Source organism: Danio rerio, chromosome 11 (genome assembly GCF_049306965.1).
Source record: "Danio rerio strain Tuebingen ecotype United States chromosome 11, GRCz12tu, whole genome shotgun sequence".
Lineage (NCBI taxonomy): Eukaryota > Metazoa > Chordata > Actinopteri > Cypriniformes > Danionidae > Danio > Danio rerio.
In genome coordinates this window covers 38889952-38903430 of record NC_133186.1, presented here as the reverse complement: position 1 = coordinate 38903430, position 13479 = coordinate 38889952, and the positions used below count along the sequence as shown (strand labels likewise).

The window sequence follows — 13479 nt, the reverse complement described above, 5'->3', positions numbered from 1 at the left end:
AGTGGCTCATGAAGTCGGTTCATAGCAACTTATAGAAAACTTTCTGCATAGTCCCACAGTAATTTTAATATGAACATAGATATCCTTAAAAATAACTAAGGAAGGAAAAAGATAATTGTTGTGTGACTAAGAAACATTGTGGCTTATTAGACGCAGCCTGAGGCATGCATATTAATGATCTCAGAACATCATATGAATCTGTGTTTTGACTGCTGGTCTCATGACATGGCTGCTCGTCAGGTACAGAGTATAATGTGAGCTAAAAGCCATGCAACTTTTGAGTTGAGGGTGTTTCCCATGAGTCATGCAACAGTCTGTTTTGTGTACTGATAGGTTTATTTGTTTACCAGGGTTTTACTCTTGCTTAACTTACCTGAGGACGAGGAAACACTGATCTCTTATTATTCTACTATCCCCGGGTATACACAGATTTTCTTTATAGGGCACTTTTAATGCTTGTAATTCAAATTTAAAAGGTCCATGTTAATAAGGGCACCAAAACTCACAGCCTAATTAACCCAACCTAATAGGTTACATATAATTGAATATACCTCAAAGCATGAAAAAATGTCACATGATTTTCTGTAAATTCCTGGCTTACTCAGCAGAGGGCGCTCTCTTCAAGATTCCTTTGCTTGTCAGGCTGCAGTTATTTTATAAAAAATGCATTAAAATGGTAATATATTTGGTGTGTGTGTGTGGGGGGGGGGGGGTTCTATGCAAATAAACATTAAATTATAATATTTTCATGTGATGCAAATAAAATTTTTTCATCATTATTACTCCAGTCTTTACGCCCCGTTCACACGGGGCTTCAGCATTAACACTTGACAAAGGGCGTGTCTGAAGTGACTGACGCGATCGTCATAGCAGCATCAGCCAATGGAATTAGTCAGCAATATGCCACTGTCTGAGCTGGTGTATTTGCATACAGCGATCTGATTGGCTGACGTTTCATTTGCCACATAAAGTTGAGCAAGTCCCAACTTCTGCAGCAAGCAACGCCTCTGAAGCGGCGCGACGGATCCACAATGCACTTTGGCGATGCCTGAGGTCACCCATTCAAGGTTAATGGGAAGCATTGATGCTGAAGCCTCTTGTGAATGGGGTGTTAGTGTTGTGGGATCCTTCAGAAATCATTCTGATATGATCAACACTGCCCCATTTGAAATATGTGCTTTAACCTAATTTTTAATTTTATTTTTATGGTTGGGGGGTATTTGTGAAATCATAAAAAATGTACTTCAACATAAGTTTGACTGCAGTTTCCTGATAAAAATTCTCTTCAGGGCAGTATGACACCAACCATATTTGTTCCTTTAAATATTTATGATATTTAAAAAGTAATAAAGCTGAATAAATGATTGGTTTCAGCTTTTTTTTTAACAACTCCAAACAAATACCACAAAATAACGAAGTATGACTTGTTTTGTTGTAAATGTACATAAAAAAGTACATGTACCCTAAGTAACGTTTTTTAGAATCTATAAAATGTAGACAACGCCCTCTAGTGGATTTGTCATCTAAAACATGCCACAACGTGTACCCAGAGCAACACGTTTTTAATTTAGCAATAATGCCACTTATTTACAATCATTTGTAGGATAATAAATACCTTCTGATCAGTGGAACGTATCCTCACTGCATTTACATTTACTTGCATTTGGCGCAGTGGGTAGCTTGATGGTGTCACAGCAAGAAAGATGCTGGTTCAAGCCTTGGCTGTCTCAGTTGACATTCCTGTGTGGAGTTTGCATGTTCTCCCAGTGTTGGTGTGGGTTTCCTCCGGGTACTCTGGTTTCCCCAACAATTCCAAAGACATTCTCTATAGGTGAATTGGGTAAACTAAATTGTCCATAGTGAATGTGTGTGGATGAGTGTGTATGGGTGTTTCCCAGTGGTGGGTTGCAGCTTGAAGGGCAACCGCTGCGTAAAACATATGCTGGATAAGTTGGCGGTTCATCCTGCTGTGGCGACCTCAGATTATTAAAGGGACTGAAGGATTCGGATTTCTGCTTTCCAATCCGTCTCATCATGGACCAACGTTTATCCTTTTCATCGTCCTGTTTCTCAGTATTTAACTGTGAATTGATTTTAATTAATGAATAAGTTAACACATTGCTTAATACAAGAATGTTCAGTGCATTTGCCTGCCTCTTTATAACTATTTTCAGAAGCCATCAAACTAGGTCAGAGGTCACGGATACCTTGAGTGGAACTGAGGGCTGAGGACTGGAAGCAACTGTTTCTATTGTTATTTCTAGTTAATACTGTCTAAAATGTCTAAAGTGATTTTGCTATTTTTACGGTTAAATCTTTTAAAGTGATTCTACTTTTTATTCAAGAAAGACTTTGTGTAGTAAGGAATTATAACTGCCTGAATGTAGATGATACCGGTTTTTAACCAGTTTTGATAAAGACGGCTGAGAGTACACTCAGCCTTGGATAAGAAACAGATTATACTTTATGTGTGTATGTGTTCTGTTTGATTGTTGATCTGTTTCACAGGTCTGGGGTCAGCTCTAATCAGTCTAAGGGATGTCTGACGTTTATGCTTAAGATAATGTTCAGAATTGTACGCACGAACCCCACGTGGAAATTTTCCTAGTCTCTGTGTTTTAACCAATCAGGTTATAACACCTATATGTGTGACGCAGTTAATGACGTTATGTGAGAGTATAATTGTTATTGATTGGTGATTGTAAGCAGAGCGGCCTAGGAACTCATTGCGAGTGTTGAAGCTGGCTTCTGCTGATGTAACTGAAAACTATCTCTCTAGTAAACTTGATTTATTTATTAAAATCTCTGACTCCGGCTCTTCTACATCTACCAGACTGGTCATTCTTTGGGTCAAACTGTAAACTATCCCTACAGGACTAAGCCGAAAAGAAAATGAATGAAAGAATGAATGAATGAGTGAATGAATGAATGAATGAGTTTCCCCCTATGTATTTTCATGAATGTATTCAAATTGTTTATTTGCACATTTATTTTCATACAGTTTTAACAATGATGCAAACTGAGTAAGAAACAAATATTTAGACCATTGGTTTAATTACAAAAATCTTTGGATGTATGAACTATTACTATTACAGTTGTAAACAATGAAATATAAACAAAATGTTGATTTTCATAAGACTGTATGATCAGAAAATGTGTTCATATATGGTTAAGCAATGCAAGTTTAATTTGACAATCAAAGCTCATGAGACCATTTGAACAAAACAAAGGCGGATATTTTACACCCTACACTGTAAAAAAAAACCCATAATTTTACGGTTTATTTCCAGCAGATGGGATGCCGGAAAAAAAAAACGTAAAATATCAGTTGTTAAATTACAGAAATTTACAGTAAAATAACAAACATTAAACTACAGAAATTTCCTTAAATTTCTGGTAAATTACTTTAATTCAACCTTTGTTATTTTACAGTAAATTTCTATTATTTAACGACAGTTATTTTATGTTTTTCTGGCATCCCAGCTGCCGGAAATAAACCGTAAAATTATGTTTTTTGTTTATAGTGTAGTTTTAGAAAAAGAGAAGATTATAATATAAAATAGTGCTTTAAATGGTGAATATCAAGTGAAAACCAGCAGGACTAATATTAGTTGATTCAAATGTTATTACTCGATTGAATGGGCATTATCTGTGGTTATCAGCTGATAGACATGGGCCTCCTAACCTTTCATAAGTCAAACGTCATAAACTTTCATTTCATTTGTGCTTTGAGTGGTTCTGCAGTACATGTAGCCATCAAAATACTCACAGCATCATTGTGTATACTGTTAAGCATTAATGAGAGTGTGCGCCAAACACAATAATTTTTCACCCGCTTTGAATGTTATCACTCAATTGGATGGACATTATCAGTGGTTATCAGCTGATAGATATGGGCCAGTAGGGGCCTTCTGCGCCTACTAGTAGACTCAGAAGGCTGTTATCATCCATCCACATGGTTAATCAGCTTTAGATCACATCCGGCTGCTGACGGAAGTTAACAAGAGTTATTTATATTATTGATAAAATTTCCAATTAGTTGTATTCTATTAACGTCTACCCCAACCCTAAACCCAACATCACAGTAATGTAAAAACATATCTGGATCTGGAGTCTTCTCTATTAGTATAGCTGATTAACCATGGGTGGATGATGACAACCTTCTGAGTCTACTAGTAGGCGCAGAAGGCCCCTACTGGCCCATATCTATCAGCTGATAACCACTGATAATGTCCATCCAATTGAGTGATAACATTCAAAGTGGGTGAAAAATTATTGTGTTTGGCGCACACTCTCATTATTGCTTAACAGTATGCACGATGATGCTGTGTGTATTTTGATGTGGCTACATGTACTGCAGAACCACCCAAAGCACAAATGAAATGAAAGTTTATGACGTTTGACTTGTGAAAGGTTAGGAGGTTGTGTTCTTTCAAAAGCAGAAGGTTAACATTTACTATAAAAGGCATGTACTGTAGGATCGGAAGTTTGTGACTTATGACACTTGTGAAAGTTGTGAGGTTGTGTTGTTAAAAAAAGCATAAGATTTGACCAAAAAAGGCATGCATTTGATGGTTCCATTTATGATGAGTTAAATGGTTTGTGATAGCTGGATTCTGTCAGAGGACCGTCACCTGACTGTAGACAGTCTCGCAGTCACTGGAGACGGGCGGCTGGGTGAGGATGGTGTAAAATAAAGCATTTGATTCTTGCTGGAGGTAGAAACATAAAATGTGATTCTTTTGTATAGAACATACATAACGTGCTCTGTGTGAACCAGCTCCTATACTCACCTCAGTTTGATTTGATCCTTCAGTGATCTCTGCATGGTACATAAGATATCATATATCATAAGACATGTCAAGGATTTTGTTCAGATAATGCAAAATATTTTCATTGAATGTTTTAAATATTTAAGTATCATCAACATTTCCATGTTATGGTAACATTTATTTGTAATGCTCTTAAATATTCAGAAACCAGAAAAATGTTAACCAAATATAAAAAATACAACTAAAATGTTTCTGTATAAATGTGTATATTGCATTTAGTACAGAGATGAAAAATGTTATTTTAACAAATAATTAATAGAGTATATTCAGAAATATGCAAAAGGACTTTTAATTTTGAAATAACCTGAGTCAAACGCTTCCAGCGAAACCGTTACAAAATCGGCGCGTTTAAGGTCTTTTTTCTTTAATAATCTGCGATTTTTCACTGCCTAATTGATATACGATATAAAGTTAGTCTCAGAATGTACAAAAACCACTGCCTTAAATGTAATTTTTCTGCACCATGTCATTAAAATATGAACATTTATTTTACTCCAGTATATTCATTTAAGTTTCTGCACTAGCCTGCTAATCCTGACGAGCGGGTGCATGTAAAAGATTTTTCATCTCATTTTACGCTTGAGCATCTAAATGAATGCTGAAGTTGATTTAACTGATTATATTTTAATTACATTACAACATCAATGCTTTTAAAGGAACCATATAAAATTGAAAAAGTCACATTAACCATTCATCAGAGGTTTATCCGTATGGTAAGAGACACTAGCATATACCCTATAGTACATTGTGTAAAAAAAAAAAGTTTGACTCAGCTTAAAATTTCAAGGCAACAAACATAAGGACATTTTTAAGTAGACTTAACTTTCAAACAAATTTTTACACTTGACTTAATTGAAGTTGAGGAAACTCAAAGTTCTGAAGTTTGTTGCCTTAATTGTAAGTTGTCATCTTTTTTATGACAGTGTATTGGGAGAATGTTTGTTCATAACTTTGAGAGAACAATCTGAGAATGTTGTCGCTTAGCTGGGATCTAAATTATATAGTTAGCATTTTATTTTATTTTTAGCCAAATAATTGCCAGCTAAATCAATGCGGACCTTTAAGACAAGTCTTTTTACTCAGTTGGCCAGCTTTGAAACCCTTTTTATTAAGCTTTTTCAGTAATTTGAATGGAAAAACATTCAATTTATTTCTACATCAAACATTTCATATTTGAAATCATCAATGAAATCTGACAACATTCAAATAAGGATGATGGGCCAGTAGGGGCAAACCCAGCATTTATTAGTCTTTCATTCAGTCATGTCTATTTGATGACCAGTCTGTTCTTGAAAGATGTTTTAACGTGCAGCCCAAATTTAACCTTGTTTTACCCAAAACGTCTATGTCTGGATGTCTATAGATGTCTTTTAAATGCAAATAAAAGCTTGCTGGGCGGTTACTCCTACCATAGTACATCAAAATTTACTAATCTTGAGATAGTTTACTTGATTTAGTTAATTTATTTCACATAGAAGATGAAGATACAGTTTTATCACTGTAACTGATTGAAAGTATTGGCAAATTGAAGGTGCCGAGCATAGTTTAAAGTGAGCAGTTTTACTGTTTACCTGCTGTTGGAGAGGTGGACTCTATGAACTTTACTGTTGAGTAAACAACTGAATCTTCCTCAATCTAAATAACAAAAAAGTGATTTATTGAACAGTGCAAGTATCAAGAAGATCCCGTTAGTAACACAAATATGCACTGATGATGCTTACTGAGTCTGAACCGGTCACTGGCAAAGTAACTTCTATAATACAGACAATAATACAAGATTTCAGCAAACCTTCACCACTACTCATATTTTAAATAGGAAATAGTGGAAACATTTTATTTTAAGATGTCCTTGTAACAAAATGTTAAGAAAAGCAATCGCAACTTAACATGCAAAATTAATTGCAATTAAGTTGGCAGTTCATTCTGCTGTGGTGACCTCTGATAGATAAGGGACTAAGCCAGAGTGAATGAATAATTACTATAAACCTAACCCTTATACTGACCCTAACCACATAGTAAGTACATGCCGTTAATTAATATTACTCAGGATGAATAGTTACACTGTAATGAGGACACCTTAAAATAATAGTTTGCCACAGTGACTTACATGCTGTGTTGAGGAGTGGAATGAATACTCACCTTGTTTTTTACGTCTGGATTCAAACCAGATGCTAAATAGCACAAATGCCACCCTTTATTTTCTGTTCATTTCATCAATGATTTATTTTACAGAGTACTCTTACATAATAGAAACATCCTCACCTCTGAGCTTTTGGTTTTCCTGCAGTGAAAGAACCATTATATTGGTTGACATTTACATTTCATTCACATTGTTGAACTACAAGCATCATGAAATATGTACATTTTCATAAACACAGACTTACGTGTACATCCGTACAGAAAGATGCCAATGAGTCCAGTCAGGAAAATTCCTCCACCAGTCGCAGCCACAGCAACGAGGAAAAACATTCCTGTGAAAGACAAAAAGATAATAACATATACAATGATCCACTGTATTAAACGTGGAGGTAACATTTTACAATCTTACACTCAGAAACGAGAGCTGTCACTAGGGTGGTACCTTTTCAAAAGATACATATTTGTACTTAAAGGGTCCGTATTGGTTCCTCAAAAGCATAGAGTTGTGCAGAAACTATTTAAGAGGAACACTTTTGTACGTTTTAGGTACTAATAAGTACCCTTAAGGTATTAGTATGGACCCTTTAGGTACAAATGTGTACCTTTTGAAAAGGTACCACCCCAGTGGCAGCTCTCGTACCTTTATTTCTGAGAGTGTATGATGCAGGTTAATGATTATACTTCATCATGGAAAACCTCTGATTAAAGATACTTACTTTTATTTGACTTGTTTTCACTTTCAAGCCCTTCGTTTATCAATGTGAAAACTGTGAAGGAGAAATTGTCCATCAGCATATCTTTACAGTAGTATTTAACAGTTTAACACTTCATACCTGTTTACTGAATAAAGTTGGTTGGTATATAATTGTATATATCATATTTGTGAATTTAAATGTCAGTGTTTTAAGGCCCACGCCATAAAATATCTGTTAATTAAGTTACTGTATTTTGCGATTGTGTTTTCCAGTTATTTCCGTTTGTGTATTGCATTATGCATTATGTGATGTTGATCTCTGCTCTGAGTTGAAAATTCAACCCTACAGTTTAACAAAGTGGCTTTTATTGACATTTTAGTCGTTTGAAATAGTATTAAAAATAATATATAGAGAAATAAGTAAATTATGGAAAAATGTACTGACAGTTTATTACAAAGTTTTTGTAGTGTAATATACAACACCAACCCAGACAATATATCACTTTAAACTATTTAAATATTGATAAAGTAACTTTTTTTGAACTAGGTTAAAAGTTGTTGGAAGAACAATCAATGTCTCATTAGGCAATTCAAAAGCAGAAATAAACAAGGAAAATAAAAACACGAATCAAAATATGGTAAACTGTTAATTTACAAAGTTTTTTTGTATTTTTTTTTTTTGTTACCTGATGTGTCTTTTGTAGTTTTAATCAGTGTAGTCGATTCCAGGGTGGCTGAGGATTTGTGAATAAAACCAATCAGATATATTTATATTTGGCTACAGAAGTGATAGAGTTTGTAGAAGAATCTTGGACTTACTATTTGCAGAACTGTTGAAATGGTGGCTGTCGTGGGTGGTTAGATTAGGCATATCTATAGCAACAAAACAAATGTTGATTAGTAGATTTAGGAGAAAATTATATACATTACAGTAAAAGCTCAGATGGACAGAAGTGCTTACTGGTTTCTGAATCTGTCATGACTTCGGCACTGGATGTTATTGCCAAATCTGTTGAAGCTACAAAATAACGTTTTTTAAATCGCTTATTTTAATGCAAATATGAGAGTATAAGGATTTCTTTTAAGTTGTTTTATATATACATTCATATATATATATATATATATATATATATATATATATATATATATATATATATATATATATATTCATGGTAAATATCACACAACATTGCAAATGGAAGTGTTGGAAGATGTGCAAAATGAATAAATCTTTCATTCAAGCAATTCTTTCATAATGGCTGATTCTTTTTAGAGAAACATTGAACTTAACCATGAATCATTCATGCAGGATGCAATACGTTTAAGCTAAAACATTGTAAGAAGACTTGTTTAAAAAAAATGGCTGCTGTGATTGCCAGAATTAACGTACGAGTATTTTACCGTACCAATTTTACATTTTTTTTACTGTTAAAATCACAGACATTTTTTTTTGTGTAAGGCACTTTTTTGAGCATAACTGTATAATTTATAATGAAAAAACCAAAACCCATTCTGCATATTGTTATTCGCTTTCATTACTAAAATTGCAATTAAATCTATTTGGATCAAGACTTCCAGTCTCGTTCACTTCCATTGATTTTAGATTTGAAAACAGCTCATTATGCTGCTTGATGTTGCAAACAGATATGTTTTTATTATGTTATTCTGCTTTGTCTGTAGTCATGCACACACTTGCTAGTACAGCAAGTAGTTTGACCATTTGCCGTTTATTATTCCTATTCATTTCTCCCATAGAAAATCGGCAGTTTTAAAACAATCGCAAAAACCAGCGCACTTCTGCACTTTCTTTATTGAGTTTTTAAAAAGGGGAGGAGATTACCATTCTATGCCCCACCCCAACTATCTGTTAGCCGGAAATGCATCAACATAAGATTTTAATTGGAAATGTGTTTATAAACAAAAATATGACATATATTTAAAATTTGAGAAAATTTAGTTCCACCTTTAGAGGTTTCAGTGATGGTCATTGTATATGTGTCGTTCTCTGGAGTCAGTGGTAAAGATGTGACGACAGCCAGACCTTACAACAAAACAAAAAGGCCTTTAAAAGAATAAAACATTTGGTCTATTTATTAAAAGTAGTTTACTGTATGATTTAACAGCTTACCTGTGGCTGTAACTGAGACACTCTCAGAAAAAGATGTCGCATTTTCTGTTGATGCTGTATAATTAAAAAAATATATTAATAATGTGTGTGTGTGTGTGTGTGTGTGTATGTATGTATGTATGTGTGTGTGTGTGTGTGTGTGTGTGTGTGTGTGTATGTATATGTATATATATACATATACATATATATATATATATATATATATATATATATATATATATATATATATATATATATATATATATATATATATATATATATATATATATATATATATATATATATATATATATATATATACAGTTGAAGTCAGAATTATTAGCCCCCCTGTATTATTAGCACCCCTGTTTATGTTTTTCCTTAATTTCTGTTTAATGGAGGGAAGATTGTTTCAGCACATTTCTAAGCATAATAGTTTTAAAAACTTATTTCTAATAACTGATTTATTTTATCTTTGCCATGATGACAGTAAATAATATTTTACTTGATATTTTTCAAGACACTTCTATACAGCTTAAAGTGACATTTAAAGGCTTAACTAGGTTAATTAGGTTAACTAGGCAGGTTAGGGCAATTAGGCAAGTTACTGTATAGTGATGGTTTGTTCTGTAGACTAATCGGAAAAAAAATAGCTTAAAGAGACTAATAATTTTGTCCTAAAAATGTTTTTTTTTAATTAATAACTGCTTTTATTCTAGCCGAAATAAAGCAAATAAGACTTTCTCCAGAAGAAAAAATATTATCAGACATACTGTGAACATTTCCTTGCTCTGTTAAACATCATTTGGGAAATATTTAAAAAAGAATCTAAACATCAAAAGGAGGCTAATAATTCTGACTTCAACTGTATATATGTATATATATATATATATATATATATATATATATATATATATATATATATATATATATATATATATATATATATATATATATATATACATATATATATATATATATATATATATATATATATATATATATATATATATATATATATATATATATATATATATATATATATATATATATATACATATATATATATACATACATCAGTCAGAATTCAGAAGTCTGAATTATTAGTGCCTGTTTTTTTTTTTTTTGTTGTTTAACAAAAAGAAGATTTTTTTCAACACATTTCTTAACATAAGACTTTTAATAACTAATTTCTAATAACTGATTTATTTTATCTTTGTCATGATGACAGCAAATAATATTTGACTAGATATTTTTCAAGACACTAGTATTCAGCTTAAAGTGACATTTAAAGGCTTAACTAGGTTAATTAGGTTAACTAGGCAAGTCATTGGTACAATGATGGTTTATTTTGTAGACAATTGAAAAATATATTGATTAAGAGTGTTAATAATATTGAACTTACAATGTTTGTTTTTTAATAATAAAAAAAACTTTACCAAAATATAACAAATAAGACTTTCTCCAAAAGAAAAAAATATTATAGGAAATACTGTGCAACAATCCCTTGCTCCGTTAAACATCATTTTGGAAATATTTGAAAAAGAAAAAATATATATCACAGGAGGGCAAAAACTTTTGACTTCAACTGTATATAATAATTTTAAATACTATATATTTTGTTAAATATGACATCTAGGTTATAAGGTTATATATGCTTCTGTATTTAAAAAAAGTCTACCTTGTGCATGGATGAATAGAAATCATTATAGAGACACATTATAAAATAGAAAACAGCATTAATATCTGTTTTATTATTACTGTAAATAATCGGCGATCACTTACCTTGTTGTACAACCTCCAGTAAAAGCTGAAAGGTTATGAAGATGAATAGGGCCATTTCTGTTGCCACAGTGAACAAACTTTAGACTAAAAATGAACAGTACTTGAGTGTCTGAGAGGGAACTAGGTAAGGAAGTAGGTAGATTAACCTCAAAATGTCTGTTTAACCTAACAGCCCTGTAAAAAAAAGGGAAAAAAAACACATTGACCAAGTTTCAATCTCAGAATAACTTATTATACAGTAATCAAATCGCATAAAGAATCAAAGAATCAAACCGCATGAACTAATAACAAATGTTTTATGGGTGATGATATATATATTGATTTATTTTATTTATTAGGAAGTTCACAAAGTCACTTTCACTACATGTATCAGCTTTTGTCGTTAGTGTTTTTCTACAGAAATGGAAAATGAGAAGTCCATTGGTCCTTAAGGTCAAATTATGAAATATACATGTGTCTGGACAGTATATATATATACACTACAGTTGAAGTCAAAAGTATTCACCCTCCTGTGATATTTTTTCTTCTTGAAATATTTCCCAAATGATGTTTAACAGAGCAAGGAATTTTTTTTACAGTATTTCCATGATATTTTTTCTTCTGGAGAAAGTCTTACTTGTTTTATTTCAGCTAGAATGATAACAGCTTTAATTTTTTTTAACTATTTTAAGGTAAATATTGTTAGCCCCTTAAAGCAATATATTTGTGGTGAGTTAGATGGGGCCAAGAGCCCTGAGGTAATACGAGATGATAGGCGTGAGTGAGATAATCAGAGACACCTGGACTCATCACCTGCCTCCAGTTTCACGGAGGAGCCCTGGAAGCTAAAAGGAGGAGGGACACCAGTGTTAGAGGATAGAGGACCAGGCCCGGACATATTATGTGAATCTAGCTTTGAGTTTGACCATTTGTTTTATTTAATTTGTTATTAAATTTTTTCAAAGTGCGCCGGTTCTCCACCTCCTTCTTCCTGGCGGCCAGGTGGCTGTTAACTTTATTACAATATTTTTTTTGATTGTTTTCAACCTAAATGGAGTAAGTTCACAGTACTCATATAGATTTGTTTTTTTATTTTAACTCAAATGGTTTGTAGCAGTCGGTTTCCTCAGTTGGAGTTGCCCTTAACCGACTGAATACTGTAAAACCCAATAAGTTAAGTTCTCTTCATTTATTAGGTTTTACTGTGCTCAAATTGCTTCGTTTTCTCAAATGGATTAAGTTCACAAGTACTCATTAGAATTAGTTTTTGAACTATATTGGTTTGTTGCAGTCGGTTTCCTCAAATGGTTTGAGTTACCTTAACTTTTTGGGTTTTACAGTGTAACCTTTGATTTGGCCTGCCATCCCATCTAAAGAAGAGAAGGAGAATTATCGGAATTCTTTTGAGATTGTCAATTAAAAATTTAACGTAACCCTTTGTTTGTTTGTTTGTTTGTTTGTTTGTTTGTATTTATTGTTAAAAGCTTACTGAAATTAAATGTTTCAATTAAATGGTGTAAATAAATCAGATGTACATACTGTCACCCAACAATGCAGAGACTTTGGTGAGCAAATCAAGTCAAAGGCAGATTCTGCTTGACTGGTGTATTCAGCACTGAACTCTACGATGTTATTATTGTGATTGTTTATGTTTTTATTACAATAAGTTATAATTTAAACTTTAACTTAATATAATTTAACGTAATTTTTTCTAATTATTTTAAAATATTATTTAAAACATTTTGAAGTTACCCATGGCAACTTTAAAGTAATATAGTTTGGTATATTTACCTTCGGCTCATGGCTTTCAATAATTGATTTTTAGCCCTTTATAAATAAAAGTTTGTGCACCCCTGCTCTCTATACAGACAGAATAAGCCTCATGTGGGCTCAGAATGTCTCCTATGATGCTAACAAGTGGTTTTTGAGGAAAAAAATAAACG

At 32.7% G+C, this 13479-nt stretch overlaps 2 protein-coding genes across 3 annotated transcripts in view; one reads left to right on the top strand and one right to left on the bottom strand.

The window, feature by feature from the left end:
* The window catches only part of usp48 (ubiquitin specific peptidase 48), a 190017-nt gene that overhangs the window by 135073 nt on the left and 41465 nt on the right, over positions 1 to 13479 (top strand). The gene's annotated exons all lie outside the window — the stretch shown is intronic.
* Positions 1212 to 11732, bottom strand: LOC110440122 (uncharacterized). Its single transcript, XM_068224239.2, has 15 exons — positions 11558 to 11732; positions 9794 to 9847; positions 9629 to 9706; positions 8627 to 8683; positions 8485 to 8538; positions 8352 to 8399; positions 7688 to 7738; positions 7217 to 7303; positions 7095 to 7113; positions 6972 to 7003; positions 6554 to 6585; positions 6404 to 6467; positions 4794 to 4822; positions 3899 to 4712; positions 1212 to 3677 (listed from the first exon to the last, which is right to left on the bottom strand). Exons 1-14 carry the CDS (start codon positions 11610 to 11612, stop codon positions 4620 to 4622), a joined length of 753 nt encoding a protein of 250 aa, XP_068080340.2. The 5' UTR covers positions 11613 to 11732; the 3' UTR covers positions 1212 to 3677; positions 3899 to 4619.